This window comes from Bos taurus, chromosome 2 (assembly GCF_002263795.3).
Source record: "Bos taurus isolate L1 Dominette 01449 registration number 42190680 breed Hereford chromosome 2, ARS-UCD2.0, whole genome shotgun sequence".
NCBI classification, from domain to species: domain Eukaryota; kingdom Metazoa; phylum Chordata; class Mammalia; order Artiodactyla; family Bovidae; genus Bos; species Bos taurus.
In genome coordinates this window covers 4,510,631-4,528,520 of record NC_037329.1, presented here as the reverse complement: position 1 = coordinate 4,528,520, position 17,890 = coordinate 4,510,631, and the positions used below count along the sequence as shown (strand labels likewise).

At 42.4% G+C, this 17,890-nt stretch overlaps 1 protein-coding gene across 12 annotated transcripts in view; it reads right to left on the bottom strand.

The window, feature by feature from the left end:
* The window catches only part of SAP130 (Sin3A associated protein 130), a 99,796-nt gene that overhangs the window by 24,395 nt on the left and 57,511 nt on the right, over window positions 1–17,890 (bottom strand). For all 12 annotated transcript variants that reach the window (XM_024979521.2, XM_024979531.2, XM_024979523.2 and 9 more), the window contains 3 exons: window positions 11,395–11,643; window positions 11,086–11,211; window positions 10–113 (listed from right to left, as the gene is read on the bottom strand). In XM_024979521.2, coding sequence (XP_024835289.1) covers window positions 10–113; window positions 11,086–11,211; window positions 11,395–11,643 — 479 coding nt within the window. The remainder of the gene's footprint in view (window positions 1–9; window positions 114–11,085; window positions 11,212–11,394; window positions 11,644–17,890) is intronic.

The window sequence follows — 17,890 nt, the reverse complement described above, 5'->3', positions numbered from 1 at the left end:
GCCACCTACCAGCTGTAGCAACTGGGCTGCACAGAGGTGAACCTTCCAGCCTTGAGCACGACACGATACTCCTTTCTGATTAGCTATTTCCTGCAGCATAGCTTTCTTCTCCTCTGGAACCATAAAAAAATAAATAAATAAAAGTCACTGAGAATGTAAGTCACAATATCAATAAAAGCTCTTTTGGTTCACTCCAGCAAAATAAGACTTACTTTGCTAATCTAATGAGTTCAAAAGAGAGTAAGCTAATACTCTAAGGTTTTAAGTGAGGGAAACAGTTTTTAGTGGGTTGGAGCCTTGCTCATGCGTGATGTCTCCAAGCATGTGGAGAGTCTGGGCATTAAGCTTAAAAGCTCTGTGGTGTTATCTAGATCTTGGAAGAAATCATAGGACTCCAACTTGAGTAACATTTAAATTCAGGTGAAAAAGTCCACAAATCAGCACTGTAGTAAAATAAATATGAACTTTATCATTTAGACTGGGGAAAGACAAACTAGGACTGAGGGGCACCTGTCAGAGGTGAGTTTAGACATATCTGTGAAGTTTTAACATTACTGCTCACCAGGACTTAAAATGGATTTACACATTACATGGATAATCACAAACTATTTTTAAAAAAATTACCTTATTGAAAAAATCAATATTGTTTTCTGTTTAAAATTTTGGCTGCACTGGATCTTTGCTGTGGCACTCAGACTTTCTCTAGTCGCAGAGCATGGGCTCTAGAATGCGTGGGCTCGGCTGTCGTGCTATGTGGGATCTCAGTTCCCCACTAGGGACTGAACCCTCATCCCCTGCATTGGAAGGTAGATTCTTGACCGCTGGTCCACCAGGGAAGTCCCTAAAAAATTAATCTTGACAAAATCCTATCTATATATTTGTCAAATGCATAAGACCAAGACTGAACCTTAATGTAAATGATAAACTCCGGGTGATGATTATTTCAGTGTAGGCTCACCAAATGTGCCACTGCGGTGAGGGACGCTGAGAGTGAGGGAGGCTGTGCGTGTGTGGGGACAGGGGATGGGGGGCAGACACGGGACATCTCTTTACCTCCCGTTCAATTCTGCTGTGAACCTAAAACTGATTAACTTTACTTCCTAGAATAATTAACAACAACACAAAACCCCCAAACTTATCTGGTAGGCAAAGATTAGCAAGAAAGTAATTTAAAAATCTTAAACTTTTTGAGATAATTATTGATTCATATGCAATTGTAAGAAATAATACAGAGAGGTCCTATGTATTCTTTATCTGGTTTCCCTCAGTGGTAGTATCTGGCAAAACCGCAGTGTAACATCACAACCATGCTACTGACAAAGTCCACTGACTCTCTTCAGCTTTCATCAGTTTTACATGGTCTTGTGTCTGTTGTTACGAGCATTATAAAAAAACTTTTCAGCTCAAAATAATTAGATTCACAGAAGCTGCAAAGATAGTATAGAGATATATCTGGTAAGAGACCTGTATTTAGAACATAGGAAGAATTCTTACCACTCAACAATAAAGACAAATGAATTAAAAAGGACAAAATATCTAAACACACATTTTTCCAAAAAACATATACAAATTGCCAACAAACATGAAGATATTCAACATCATGAGGCATTGCTGCTGCTGGTGCTAAGTCACTTCAGTTGTGTCCGACTCTGTGCAACCCCATAGACGGCAGCCCACCAGGCTTCCCGGTCCGTGGGATTCTCCAGGCAAGAACACTGGAGTGGGTTGCCATTTCCTGTTTCAATGCATTTAAGTGAAAAGTGAAAGTGAAGTCGCTCAGTCATGTCCGACTCTTAGCGACCCCATGGACTGCAGCCTATCAGGCTCCTCCGTCCATGGATTTTCCAGGCAAGAGTACTGGAGTGGGGTGCCATCGCCTTCTCCGTCATTAGGCGTTAGGGAAATGCAAATAAAAACTGCAGTAAGTACCATTTCAAACCCCTTAAGATGCCATAATAATAATAAAAAAAGAGTAAGTGTTGGTGAGGATGTGGAAAAATCAGAAGTCGTATGCATTCCTGGTGGGAAAGTAAAATGTATTTGCTTTGGAAAATACTCTCAGAGTTCCTAGAATGTTAAACATAGTTACCAAACAGCCCAGAAATTCCATTCTTAGGTGTATGTACAAGAGAAATGAAAACAAATGTTCCCACAAAAATGTAGACACAGATGACCATAGGAACAGTATTCATGATCAAAAAGTGGAAACAACCCAAATGCCTACTGAGTGATGAATGGATAAATAATATGTGGTATACATCCATAAAATAGAGTATTATTTGGCAGGAAAATTGACTGAAGTCCTGATACATACCATACGGATGACTCTTGAAAACATTAAATTAAGTGAAATAAACCTGTCACAGAAGACTGCATGGTATATGATTCTGTTCATAGGAAATGTCCAGCAACGGGAAATTTAAAGAGATGGCAAGTAGATAAAAGAGGTTCCTAGGGTTGGGGGTAGAGAGGAGTGAAGACGGCAGGACTGGTGATGACAGCTAAGGGTTGTACTAATAGTTAAGGGTTATACTTGTTGGGCTAATGAAAATGTTTTAAAATTAAATGTAGAGATAAACACGCAACTTTGTGAATACACTAAGAATCACTGAATTGTACATTTTAATAGGTTAATTGCATGCTACATGAATTATAGCTCACTAAAGCTTTTGTTGGGGAAAAAAGATAGTAACAAGAGGTCCAGTATTCCCCTTTACCCAGTTTTCCCTCACTGTTTACATCTTAGTAACTGTAGTACAGTTATCACACCCAGGAAATTGCCACTGATGTAAAGTGAGTATATGTCATATATCACGTGTACATTTATGTAACTGCTATGTCAATCGAGGTTTAGAGCTACTCACCACCACGAGAGACCTCCTGTGCCACACCTTCATGGTCACACCACCCCTTGCTTACGATTAACCCTTGATCCACTCATTTCTTCTCTATGTGTATAACTTTGTCACTCTGAGATTATATAAACAGAGTCGCACGGTATGTGTCTTTTTTCCGGGGAAGGGAGAGGGTGCATGTTTTGAAAATTGATTTCCCCGTAAGCCTAAGCACAATGCCTAAGCTGCTGCATAATCAATAGTTCTTTCCTGTCCATTGCTGACAAGAGTCAACGGCTCGTTTGTTTAACTGTTTGATACTATCTGTGTTGTTTCCAGCTCTTGGCTATTACCAGAGATGCTGCTATGAACACCTCTATCCAGATTTCTGTGTGGACAGAGGGTTTTCATTTTTCTGGGATAAATGCCCAGGAGGGCAACTGTCGGGTTATATGGTAAGTGTATGTTTAGTTTTTATGAAACTGCCAAACTGTTTTCCAGGGTAGCTCAGTAATGTGTAAAAGACAGCTGAATTGCAATACGACAATGTTCTGCTAAGCAGCTTCCCCAGTGGAACTGGAGAAATTAAAAAAAACCCTTTAAACCTCTGGAAAAAGGTCCTAAGGGCAAACAGCAAGGCAGAAACATCTATTCAAACAAATCTACTAAAAGGTGAAAGACCAGTAGGTCTGTGGCATTTGAACCAAGACTGATCCCTATCTCCTTCTCCCTCTAGCTTGGAAGGTGGAGACTCTGTTCCAGATTGCTATAGCCCCAAGCACAGGGTTCCCTCTTCCCCAGTTCCCAAAAGGAACAGGGCATTTCCCATCCTGCTCCCTGTTGCTGAGGCTAAGTCTCAGGTCCTGAGTCTAGTCGACATGTGGGGGTTCCCTTCTTTTGCTTAATCCCCACTTGTAGAAGGGAGACTGTACCTTAGGCAAGGTGAGCTGAGAACACTGGGGCCCAGGAGCCCTTCTCCTGGCTTGTGAAGTGGTGCATCACCCTAGGAGAGGCAGGCCACGTGGAAGACAGGCTGCTCCCCATCTCCCCTCCAACGAGCACTCACCTGCTAAGTTGCCATTGGCCCACCCCCACCTCCAGAACCCTAGGCTCAGACATTCTGCCTGGAGAAACAAACAGGCCATAAAACAGGAAGCTTCTAATCTCTTCCCAAAGGAGCTGGCTCCAATTTCAACAGAGTGTGAAGTTCAAACCTAAAGGTGCTCCCATGAGCAGTGGAGGGTGTAGGTAAGGCAAGTGGGAGGAAATGTGCAGACACAGTGAAGACACAGCCTAGACTGTGGGCTGACCCATTTGCAGGAGAGAACAAAGAGCAAGAGAGCTGGCAGGAGCTCTCCTTGGGGTCAGAATGATTATCAAACACTGACCTCAGAAACCATTCTGGCAAGGAGCTACAATACGACTGGATTAGTTTGCAGAGGAATTTGTGTTTAAGGGCAAATTCCAGCACTGTGTTCTTAATAGACCAAATGGCAAGCAATAAGTGGGGTTATCAGTTGAACGTGGTCAGGGGAACAGGAGGAGAGAAGCCTGCCCATGCCACTGTCCTCCCACGGTGGCTGTGGGTATACTCAAAGCTCTGTCTCCCAAGGAGTAACATCAGAGGCTTACCACTTGGTGGTGCTGGTGGGGTGGAGCTGATCAGACTTCACTAAAAGAATCCAGCCAGTCACTAAACAGCTAAAAATGCAAATAACTATAGCGGGTCTTTGAGGAGGCAGCGAGACCAGTACCTGGAGTCGCTACATTATCTAAAATGTCCAGTTTCCAACAAAAATTATGAGGCATTCAAACAAACAGGGAAGTATGACCCATACATGGGGAAAAAGAAATAGGCAGCAGAAAATGCTCGATAAGAGTGACCAGATGTCATATTTAAAAGATTTCAAAGTAGCCATTATGAATAAATTCACAGAATGAAAAGAAAGTATGAGTGAAGAAGTAAAAGAAGGGATGATAATCATGTCACATTAAACAGAGTATCAACATAGAGACAGAAATTGTACACCGTTAAGAGCACCAACAGACTGGTTCCAAATAGGAAAAGGAGTACATCAAGGCTGTATATTGTCACCCTGCTTATTTAACTTCTGTGCAGAGTACATCATGAGAAACGCTGGGCTGGAAGAAGCACAAGCTGGAATCAAGATTCCCAGGAGAAATATCAATAACCTGAGATATGAAGATGACACCATCCTTATGGCAGAAAGTGAAGAGGAACTAAAAAGCCTTTTGATGAAAGTGAAAGTGGAGAGTGAAAAAGTTGGCTTAAAGCTCAACATTCAGAAAACGAAGATCATGGCATCCGGTCCCATCACTTCATGGGAAATAGATGGGGAAACAGTGGAAACAGTGTCAGACTTTATTTTTTTGGGCTCCCAAATCACTGCAGATGGTGACTGCAGCCATGAAATTAAAAGACGCTTACTCCTTGGAAGGAAAGCTATGACCAACCTAGATAGCATATTCAAAAGCAGAGACTTTACTTTGCCAACAAAGGTCTGTCTAGTCAAGGCTATGGTTTTTCCTGTGGTCATGTATGGATGTGAGTTGGACTGTGAAGGCGGCTGAGCGCTGAAGAACTGATGCTTTTGAACTGTGGTGTTGGAGAAGACTCTTGAGAGTCCCTTGGACTGCGAGGAGATCCAACCAGTCCATTCTGAAGGAGATGAGCCCTGGGATTTCTTTGGAGGGAATGATGCTGAAGCTGAAACTCCAGTACTTTGGCCACCTCACCTCATGCGAAGAGTCGACTCATTGGAAAAGACTCTGATGCTGGGAGGGATTGGGGGCAAGAGAAGGGGACGACAGAGGATGAGATGGCTGGATGGCATCACTGACTGGATAGACATGAGTTTGAGTGAACTTCGGGAGTTGGTGATGGACAGGGAGGCCTGGCGTGCTGCGATTCATGGGGTCGCAAAGAGTCAGACACGACTGCGTGACTGAACTGAACTGAACTGAAGAGCACCAATGCATGTATAATGGGGTACCAAAAGGAAAAGAGATAAAGGAGAAGAAATATTCAAAGAAAAAATGACTTAAGATTTCTCACATTTACTGAAAAACAGTAATGTATATATCAGGAAGCTCAAGGCTAACTCCAAAGAAGATACATGCATACAGATGTATCAAAGTAAAAATGTTGAAAGTCAAAGCTAAAAATATCTTCAAAGAAGTAAGATAAAACATGATGCATCACTTACAATATAATCCCATTAAAATCAACAGCTGACTTCTCAGGAGAATCAGTGGAGTCTAGAAGGCAGTGGCGTAACAATCAAAATGCTCAAAGGAATGTATAAGAAATTTAGTTTCTCTACATCCTCAGCAGCATGTGGCATTATTAGTATTTCTAATACTGTATTTCCTTATTGATTTTGTCTGGATGATCTGTCCATTGATGAAAGATGAGTGTTAAAGTCTCCCACTATTATTGTGTTCCTGTCAATTTCTCCCTTTATGGCTGTTAGTATTTGCCTTATATATTGAGGTGTTCTATGTCGGGTGCATGTATCATTTACAATTGTTACACCTTCTTGGATTGATCCTTTGATGATTATGTAGTGTCCTTTGTTTTCTGTAAGTCTAATTTTGCCTGGTATGAGTACTGGTACTCCAGCTTTCTTTTGATTTCCATTTGCACAGAATACCTTTTTCCATTCTTTCACTTTCAGTCTGTATGTGTCCCTAGATCTGAAGTGGTTCTCTTACAGACAGCAAACTCAGGGGCCTTGTTTTTGTATCCATTCACCAGTCTACGTCTTTTGGTTGAAGCATTTAACCCGTTTACATTTAAGGTAATCATTGATATGTATGTTCTTACTGCCACTTTGTTGTTTTGGATTGTTTTCCTAGTCTTTTTTCTTCACAGGTCTTCTCGCAGGTCTTCTTTTGTTCTCTTGTCATTTAGTGACTAGCGTTGTGTTTGGATCCCTCTTCTAAGCGTGTATCTACTGTCGACTTTGTGGTTATCCTGAGGTTTTGATACAGCAGTCTATATACAGACAAGATTGTTAATAAGCTGCTGGTTTTTAAATTTCAAATGCATTTCCAATATCCTGTATTTGTGGTCTCCTCACAACTGCTGGTTGTGATATAATATTTGTGTGGATGTGATTTCCTACCTTTATTGTACATTTGCCTTTGCCAGTGAACTTTTCCATTAGCAATTTTCTTATTTTTAGTTGTGGTCTTTTCCACTTAGAGAAGTTCCTTTAGAATTCGTTGCAAAGCTAGTCTGGTGGTGCTGAATTTTCTCAGCCTTTACCTGTATGTAAAGCTTTTGATTTCTCCATTGAATCTGAATGAAAGCCTTGCTGGGTAGAGTATTCTTGGTTGTAGGTTCTTTCCTCCTACACTTTAAATATATTGCACCATTCCCTTCTGGCCTGCAAAGTTTCTGCTGAGAAATCAGCTGATAACTTTATGGGAATTCCCATGTATGTTACCTGTTGTTTTCCCCTTGTTGCTTTTAATGTTTTATTTTTGTCTTTTTGACAAAAATTACTATGTCTTGGTGTGTTCCTCCTTGGGTTTTTCTTGCCTGGGACTCTGCTTTCTGGAGTTGGGTGACTATTTCCCTTCCCATGTTAGGGCAGTTCTCAGCTATTATGTCTTCAAGTATCTTCTCAGGTCCTTTCCCTCTCTCTTCTGGGACCCCTCTAATGTGAGTGTTGGTACATTTAATGTTGTCTTGAGCTCTCTCAGATTGTTTTAATTTCTCTTCACTCGGTTTTCTTTCTCCTGTTTTACGGCAGTGATTCCCACCGTTCTGTCTTCTAGATCACTCATATGTTTTCCTGCTTCAGTTATTCTGCTATTGATTCCTTCTAGTGTAGTTTTCATTTTAGTTACTGTGTTGTTCATCTTTGTTCTTTAGTTCTTCTAGGTCTTTGTAAAACATCTCTTGTATCTTCTTAATCTATGCCTCTGTATTTTTTCTGTGCTGGATCTTCTTTACTATCATTATTTCAAACTCTTTTTCTGGTAGGCTGCCTGTCTCCACTTCACTTGGTTGTTCTGGGGTTTTATCTTGTTCCTCCGTCTGGGACATGTCCCTCTGCTGTCTCATTTTGTCTAGCTTCCTGTGATTGTGGTTTCCATTCTGCAGGCTGCAGTACTGTGGTTGTTGCTTCTGCTATGTGCTCGCTGGTGGATGAGGCTAAGAGGTTTGTGCAGATTTCCTAATGGGAGGGCCTGGTTCCTGCCAAGGGGTGGGTGGAGCTGGGTTCTGTCTCTCTGGTGGTCAGGGCAGTGCTCAGAGACTTAAGCTGTCTGCTGGTTGGCACTAGTGGTAAAGAACCTGCCTGCCAATGCAGAAGATGCAAGAGAGTCAGGTTTGATTCCTGGGTCAGGAAGATCCTCTGGAGTAGGAAATGGCAACCAAATTTAGCATTCTTGCCTTGAGAATCCCATGGACAGAAGAGCTTGGAGGGCTATACTCCATCAGATCACAGACAGGACTGAAATGACTTAGCACAAGCATGAGCTGGTGGGTGGAGCTGTGTTCCTGCCCTGTTGGTTATCTGGCTTGAGGCATTCCAGCACTGGAGCCTAGAGGTTGCTGGGGGTAGCTAATGGCAGCTTCTGGGAGGGCTATCCCAATGAGTACTCCCCAGAACTGCTGCCGCCAGTATCTTTGTCCCTATAGTGAACCACGGCCATCCCCATGTTTAATTCCCATGGGTTGAAGGTTTTTCTGTTATCTGTTATTGGTTTCTAGTTTGAGTCTATCATGGCCAATGAAGATACTCTGCTGCTGCTGCTGCCAAGTTGCTTCAGTCATGTCTGACTCTGGGCAACCCCATAGATGGCAGCCCACTAGGCTCTGCCGTCCCTGGGATTCTCCAGGCAAGAACACCAGAGTGGGTTGCCATTTCCTTCTCCAATACATGAAAGTGAAAAGTGAAAGTAAAGTCACTCAGTCGTGTCCGACTTTTCACAACCGCATGGACTGCAGCCTACCAGGCTCCTCCATCCATGGGATTTTCCAGGCAAGAGTACTGGAGTGGGGTGCCATTGCCTTCACTGAAGATGCTCTACATGATTTCAACTCTCTCCAAATTGTTGAGGTTTATGATCCTAAATGGAGAAGGCAGTGGCACCCCACTCCAGTACTCTTGCCTGGAAAATCCCATGGATGGAGGAGCCTGGTGGGCTGCAGTCCATGGGGTCCCAAAGAGTCGTACATGACTGAGTGACTTCATTTTCACTTTTCACTTTCATGCATTGGAGAAGGAAATGGCAACCCACTCCGGTGTTCTTGCCTGGAGAATCCCAGGGATGGCGGGGCCTGGTGGGCTGCCGTCTCTGGGGTCGCACAGAGTCGGACACGACTGAAGTGACTTAGCAGCGGCAGCAGCAGCATGATCCTAAATAAGGTCTATGTGCATCTTGAGAGAATATGTATTCTGCTGCAGTTCAAGTGTCCTATAAATGTCTACTAAATGTTGGTTTGTGGTATTCACTTCTTGCATATTCTTGCTGATTCTCTATCAAGTGCTTCTATCAATTGCTGAGACGAGTATGTTGATGTTCTAACTATAACCACATATTTGCCTACTATTTCTTTCAGCTGTTTTTGCTTCATATTTCTGAAGCTCTTGGGTTTTGCTGACTATTTTTTAAATCAGTATGTAATGCCTTTCTTCATTTCTGGTAATTTTCTTTCCTCTGAAGTCTATTTTATTCGATATTAATATAACCACTCTTTTAAAATCAACGTTTGCAACGTTTGGTCTTCCATCCTTTTACTGTCACTCTATGATACACTGTATCTGAAGCTTCTTACGGACAGAATATGGTTGCATCTTTTTTTCATTCTCTCTGCCAATCTGTGTGTTAATTGATATGTTAGATTATTTACACTTAAGATAATTACTGATATGTAAGGCTAAGTCTGCCAGGTTATTATTTGTTTTCTGTTTGCTTCCTGTGCTTCTTGCCATTTCTTTTTTTCCTTTTCTTCAAGTGAATTACCTGTTTTCAGTATTCTGTCTTTACTTGTTTATACGAATATGACTTTACAGCTTAGGCAAAACAGTTCAATTAAAGTTTAATAGTCAAGAGACTTGGCACAAAATGATTAATACATACATATTTGAACAGCAGATTTAGGAATCATCAATATTTTCAGCTGTCAAATTACCTTGAGATAGCTTATGAAGAGTGAATTCCAATAAGCAATAGGTATTTTCTTATAAGCCTTAAAATGTTACTAGGGAAACTGTAAATATTTTCCTGCTACAATATGGAATTCTGTGATGTGAAGAAATGTTTGGTGGCTCATATCCTACTTTCACCAAAGGCCCACAGCCTCTGATTTCTCTTTGGAAGTCTCACCCTCTTTTCTAAACTCAGGGTACACTCACGAGGAAGAAAAGCAGGGCAGTGCAGCCACCTCTGTGCTCCCATTCAGAGACTGAACTGTCAGGATCTTCACTCCTGCTCATGGGCTTTAGTCTGCACCATCTAACTTGGACTCATCTTGAGGCTTCAAGGGAACCCTCGGAGAAGCTTCTAAATACAATTTATTTGAGGGAATAGGAAATATGGCCAATTCTCTGAAAACTCACACTTCTCTATGCAATGATTATATTTGAGACTAATAACACTTAAAGTCTATCCACAGAAATATTTGCAGATTCAAGCAAACTGCTATCATCCATTTTCACTGTAAGTGTGTTTATTAGAATGTTATTCTCAAGTTCAACAACCACAAAAACATTTACTGTGTGCTCACACTAGATCATCCCACATATGTTTGAACAAATGTTGAACAAAAGATCTTTTGTTTCACATATGTTAAACAAAAGGCCTTTTGGAAAATACACTTTCTAGGGCTTATGCTGAATGTACATCTGAGCAGCCCGGGACTACTGTGGTCTATGTCCCATAACAATCTAGTATAGCTCCTCCTCAACTACTTTAGGGGCTAAGGAGGTCATCTGTCACTACCTGGGGAGTGGCAACACAGTAGTCTTATTCATTAGACTGTGTTCTCAGTAAAGTACATATAACTTTCTACAGCAAAGGATAATTCTCCAAATTTTATGCTCAACTGTATATTATGCTTAAGAGTAAACAATAAATTTATAACAAAACTGACGGGGTTCTTTTTGAAGCTGGAAAACTGTGATTCTGTCTTTTCATTCTACTGTGACTTTAACACAGCTGAATGAAAAACCAACTGCATGAGTCAACACTAACCATTTCTGGCAAAACTGACCTTTGACCCGGACATCACTGTACCGCTGAAAGTGGTGGTAAGCAGCTTTCCAGGGGTTCCGATAGTGACGGAGCAAAGTAATGGGAGGTCTTGGACGCACTGGGACATACCTTACACCTTCTTCATCTATTTAAACGAGAAGAAAAAGAAAACATTATATAGCTTACTATATATTTGCAACAATATTTCCTGGTACAATTTCTGCAGATGAGCTGTAAGTGAAATAGTTACTGTAAACAGCCTCAGGGATAAACTCCTAGCTTAAGTGGGAAGCTTTCCATGACCAAAGTTAACTCAAGTGAGCATTACCAATATACTCCTTGGGAGGAGACTTGCGCTTCTCTGCCTTCACCAGAAGACTCTTGGCAGTGGACTTCTCGTCATCAGTGCTGTTTGTCTCCATCATATCCCCTTCTTCTGTTGAAATCACATGCTGCTGCTTCCGAGGCTTTTTCCTTGGCGAAGCACCAGGGGGTAAGTCACTTGTAGGCATGGACAGGTTGTTAGCCAGCAATGCAAGAGACGGAGACATGGTGTTGGTAGCCAGAGGAGGAACTGCTGTCATAGGAAACAGGGTGCACGTGTATGAGAACCCAAACACGGTGGAGAGTGTCAGCTGACTTCCATCAGAGAGAGCGTTAACAAAGACAGAAAAGACAGCCAATATCTACACGTGCCCAGGACGCTGCTAAAGCACGCTAACTGCGGCAGAGGTTGCCCGCTGCTCTCTGACGCCTCACACCTTCATCTCCCTTAGTACAAGGTGCTCCTCACCCTGAAATGGGCACACTGCCACTCAGCTGAAAGACTATATTTACTAGTTTCTCTTACGGTATGGTATGGCTATTTGAAATGAAAATTCTAGTGCTTTGCAGAAATTTTAAGAACTTTCCTTAAAAGAACGAAGGCTTTACCCACTCCGTGTCTTCTTCCTGTGACCCTGGAACTCAGATGGGATAGCTAGAGTTCCAGCAGCTATCTTGAGTCAAGAGCATTAGGGTCAAATTCTAGGGGTGGTAGAAGGCTGGATCCCTAAAGATTTTATGGAATCCACATAACATGGCTGGACTGTCTGCCCCAGGATTCACTTCAAGAGAAACAATAAAAACTTACATGTTCAAGCCACTATTTTTCAAGTCTTTCAACAGTAATTTCTAGGAGATAACCCATCACCTCATATAGGCTTCAATAATAATCTGGGTAAGCGGACAGTATTGCCCCTCAACTTAATGATGGGAAATGCGGCACACACCGCACAGAGAGTGATGGAGAGCTGGGTGGTGAGAGAGGCGGTCTGGCTTCAGAGCACAGCCAGTCCAGTGCCTCCAGACAAAGAGCATGCTAAGCACAAAGCCAACAGCGTTTGTTTGGGCTTGTATGGGTCATATATCTGGTGACTTGCAATTCATGATAAAAGCTCACCTCAACTCTTCTACTGTATCCTTGGTCCGTCCTTTCCTTCTACCATTCCTCAGCCATCCATTCCCAACAGTCACAGCTTCAACTCTGTCATCTAATCTCAATCTCTAACATCTGACTTTCCAGTCAAAAGCAACTCTCTTTCCAGGTCATTTCTCTTAGCAACTCACCTCCAACAATTCTTATACACCATTAAGAACTATTTTCCATTAACCATAGTAGTTTTTTTGCTGTCATTCATCCCTGTAATATCTTCTCTTTCTGATCATCGGGTTTTAGCTCTCCTATCAATTTTATTTATTCACTTACTGTCCCTTCTCATGCTATACTGCACTCACTGAACAAAAAGCACAGCAGGTTAAACCCAACTCTCCAACTAAGTCTACACCTATGCAGCTGAGGGCAGCCAGAGGAAAACACACAGCAATGCAAACAGGCCTCCTGACAGCAGGCCGGCACTGCTGCTGGAAGATCCTCCCGCATCTGCCAGGTCCATTTGCCCTCCACACTTCCCATACTGCCCTTTCCCTCAGCTAATGCCTATGCTTTCTATTTGACAGAAAAACACAGAAATCATCAGAAGGAAACGTCCATAAATTCCCACCACATATACCCACTCACTTGCACGGTGACCAGGCACTTCCTTTCTCTCTGTGCTTTCAGGAAAGGCAGATTCCTTCACTTTCAAGGTAGGTCCCACCCACTCTCATCTCCTCAGACATCGCCGCAAGAATTCATCTTTTTCCTGCATCATCAGTTCTTTCCTCTTTATTGGCTCATTCCCATTAACATACAAAACTCATTTGTCCTGTCTTAAAAATAACTTTGGGGCTTCCCTGGTGGCCCAGTGGTTAAGAATCCACCTGCCAATGCAGGGGACATGAATTCGATCCCTGGTCTGGGAAAATCCCACCTGCCACAACTACTGAAGCATACACGCTTAAAGCCTGTGCTCCACAAGAGAAACCACCACAGTGAGAAGTCTGGGCACCATAATGAAGAACAGCAACCAGAGAAAGCCCACGTGCAGCAACGAAGACCCAGTGTAGCCAAAAAGAAAACTTGGCATCATTTCCCTTCAGTTATTGGCCTTCCTTTTTCTGGTGCTTTATAACAAGTGCCTCAAGTGCTGTTTATACTCAATGTCTCTCACAGTTATCTCCCAGCTTTCTCCTGAACCCACACCCCACCATGCTGTGGCCCAATATGATTACGTGGCAAATGCTCTTCTCAAGATCTGCATGACCTTCATGTTGTTATACCCAATGGTCGCTGCTCAGTGCTTACCTTACTCTCTCTCTCAGCAGCTGTAACCCTTGTCCTGGCTTTCCAGGACATCACACACTCCACGTTTTATTCCTATCACTCCAGCCTGTCCATTTAGTCTTCTTTGCTGGTTTTGGACTCCTCCCTTCTGAAAATGGTGCAGTGCCCCAGGGTTCAATTTACAACTACTTCTGTTTCTTATCAGCACTCATTCCTCAGATGATCCTATCCATTACCCAGCCAGGCTCATGGCTTTAAACATAATTCATACATATAATGGCAACTCCCCAATTTACACCGGCAACTTAATTTTCTTCTAAAAGCTAGGCTTACAGATCAGACTACTTGATGTCCACTTGAAAGTCTAACTCAAACTCACCAGAGCAAAAACTAACTCCTAATCTCTCCCTACACAATGGAGTCCCCCTGCTGTACTGAAAATGAGGGTTTCCAGTTTTGTGTTTGTACTCGGTCTCTCAGTCATGTCTGACTCTTTTGAGACTCCACGGACTGCAGCCTGCCAGGCTCCTTTGACCATGGAATTTTCCACACAAGAATACTGGAGTGGGGTGCCATTTCCTACTCCAGGGGATCTTCCTGACCCAGGGATCGAACCTGTGTCTCTTGCGCTTCCTGCAGTGGCATGTGGATTCTTCACCACTGTGCCATCTGGGAAGTCCTATGCTTCTAGTTACTAAGATCAAATCTTTAGTTTCCTCTGATGCTGTTCCTCATGCACAATATCCCTATTTAAAGAAATCCTCTCAGTTCTTCAATAAAATATCTATACTCTCACCACGTCACACCACTGGTACTGCTACTTCCTTGGCTGAAACCTTCACTGGTCCCTGCTGTTAAAGCAGTAGCCTCTAAACACATCTCCCTAATTCTAATCTTGTTCCCAGTCTTTTTTTCTACAGAGTAACCAGAGTGGTCTATTAAAAACAGAAGTGAACTCAAGTTCCTCCTCTCCTCAGAACCCTCTCATAGCTCCCAGCTCCCTCAGCAAAGTTAAAGTCCTTCCAGAGGCTCCTAAGCTCTCACAGTCCTGACCCGTATCTCTGGCCTTCTCTCTCCCACTGCCCTCGCTTACTCAGCTCCATCTGTCAATGCCTCTGTGCTGTGTTGAGCACAAGAGGCACATTACTATCTTAGGCTTTTACATTTACTGCTTTCTTAGTCTGAAATGCTTTTTTTCCAGATACTCTCATGGCCAGCACTTCATCTCTTCAATGTCTCTACTCAAAGATCATTTCTTCAGTAAAGCTTTCCCTTTAAAACTCTTAAAAAAAATCACACCTCCAGCCCTAACTTTCCCTTACATTTTGTCCTTTATTTTACTTTTTACCACAATAAACTGTGGAAAATTCTGAAAGAGATGAGAATACCAGACCACCTGATCTGCCTCTTGAGAAACCTGTATACAGGTCAGAAGCAATAGTTAGAACTGGATGTGGAACAACAGACTGGTTCCAAATAGGAAAAGGAGTACGTCAAGGCTGTATATTGTCACCCTGCTTATTTAACTTATATGCAGAGTACATCATGAGAAATGCTGGGCTGGAAGAAGCACAAGCTGGAATCAAGATTGCCGGGAGAAATATCAATAACCTCAGATATGTAGATGACATCACCCTTATGGCAGAAAATGAAGAAGAACTAAAGAGCCTCTTGGTAAAAGTGAAAGAAGAGAGTGAAAAAGTTGGCTTAAAGCTCAACATTCAGAAAACGAAGATCATGGCATCTGGTCCCATCACTTCATGGCAGATAGACGGGGAAACAGTGGAAACAGTGGCTGACTTTATTTTTCTGGGCTCCAAAATCACTGCGGATAGTGATTGCAGCCATGACATTAAAAGATGCTTGCTCCTTGGAAGCAAAGTTATGACCAACCTAGATAGCATATTCAAAAGCAAAGACATTACTTTGCCAACACAGGTCTGTCTAGTCAAGGCTATGGTTTTTCCAGTGGTCATGTATCGATGTGAGAGTTGGACTGTAAAGAAAGCTGAGTGCAGAAGAATTGATGCTTCTGAACTGTGGTGTTGGAGAAGACTCTTGAGAGTCCCTTGGACTGCAAGGAGATCCAACCAGTCCACACTAAAGGAGATCAGTCCTGGGTGTTCATTGGAAGGACTGATGTTGAAGCTGAGGCCACCTGATGCGGAGAGCTGATTCATTTGAGAAGACCCTGATCTGGGAAAGACTGAAGGCAGAAGGAGAAGGGGACGACAGAGAATGAGATGCTGGATGGCATCATTGACTCGATGGACAGGAGTTTGAGTGAACTCCGGGAGTTGGTGATGGACAGGGACACCTGGTTTGCTGCAGTCCGTGGGATCGCAAAGAGTTGGACGTGACTGAGCGACTGAACTGAACTCTTACTAGAATGTAATCTTCAAGAAGATGGGAGATGTGCATGATCTGTACAAAGTGCTTGGTGAAAAGCCTGACAGAACCAAGGCTGGTGCTGAGCCCTACAATTTGAGGAAGAACTAGGGTCAGATTCCTAGTATGGGAAGGTAAGAGGAACTGTCTAGAAGGGTGACAGAGCAGATGAACAGCATTTCATTTCCCCTCCGGGGTGACCCATAGCATCTTTCAACAGAAGTGCTGAAGTATCATAGGGTGTTACCATAGGATGTTTCATGGCATTATAAATGAAAATAAATAAGCAAATAAATACACAGCAGATTTACAAACTGTAGGCACAGTATGACTACGCCTCTTAACTGAATGAATGTTATGGGAGGTGGGGGCCTTCATGCCAAAATGGTAGAGGGTAATAGTAGGTAACTACAGCACAAAGTGACTTGCTTTTCACTTTGGCTTTGTCTGTATTACATAAATTTCATACACTGAATGTTACTTTTATAGTCAGGAAAAATAAGACTCCACAATAAATTATGAAAAAAACAGAAAACAGGGACTTCCCTGGTGGTCCAGTGGTTAAGAACCTGCCTTCCAATGCAGGGGACATGGGTTTGGTTCCCTTGGCAAGGAGCTAAGAGTCCACATGTCACGGGGCAACTAGGCCATGTGCTTTAATGAAAGATCTGGCAGGCAACAATGAAGACCCTGAGTGCCACAACAGAGATCTCATATGCCTAACCAAGGGTCACAGCCAAAAACCCGCCCCAAAACAACAAAGAACCCAACAAACAAACAAATGCCTGGAAAATCAAGCAAACAGAAAGCAAGCCTCTCAAGTGACCTGCCTTTCTACAAACTGGAAGTTTAGAGTTGAGAAGAAAACAAAAAGGGATAGTGGTACTTTTGAGATTTTACTAATCATAAATGTTTATCAAGAGACTAATTTTAACAATGCAAATCTTACTTTATTGCATAAACAAAGGCAAAGCATACTGGGAGGTAATCAATCATAAATTAACCAGCATTTAGCTATAATCACACTGAGAAATGGAGTATCATCTGCCTTATCAATCAACAAGGATGTCACACTCACCTAGCTCTCCAAGATAACCAGGAAGGAGAACTGTATCTGTGGTTTGGCAGCCGTTAGGCTGCAGCCACTCCCTGTGGTGAGCACTGAGGAAAAATGAAGGATCCTGGCCAGAGAGAGCTGAGATACGTATGAAAGGAACGATTTCAGTGAGCCCAGACTCTCTGATCTTCCTACACATAGAAAAGCGCTAAATTCCTTAACTTGAGATATCTGGTTTTCTTCAATTCACAAAAATATTTTCACAGTTCAGACCACCTGTCCCGTGTTGCAAACTTCTATATAACCCGATTCCTCCCCCTGCCTCCTTAGAGCAGTTCTTTAAGGGTCACTTGAGATGCTGTCTCCCAGGCTAAAAGTCCTAAAAATTTCCACTGAATAAAACATAACTCTCAATTTTTAGATTATGACTATTTTTTAAGTTGACAGTATTGTGATCCTCTTTATATGGTAATACTTCCTTAATGAATATAAGAAGCTATGTTTAAAAATACTCTTGGGGAAACAATCTTTTCATTGATTTGGGTGAGGAATAAAATTAGTTACAAAAATGGCAGCAATATGGTTTTAAGTTTGGAAAAGGATGCTTTCTTCTATTTATTAAAAACTAATGAAATGGAAATTTCAAGTGGGAATCTAGGAGTCAGGCTTCCAGAC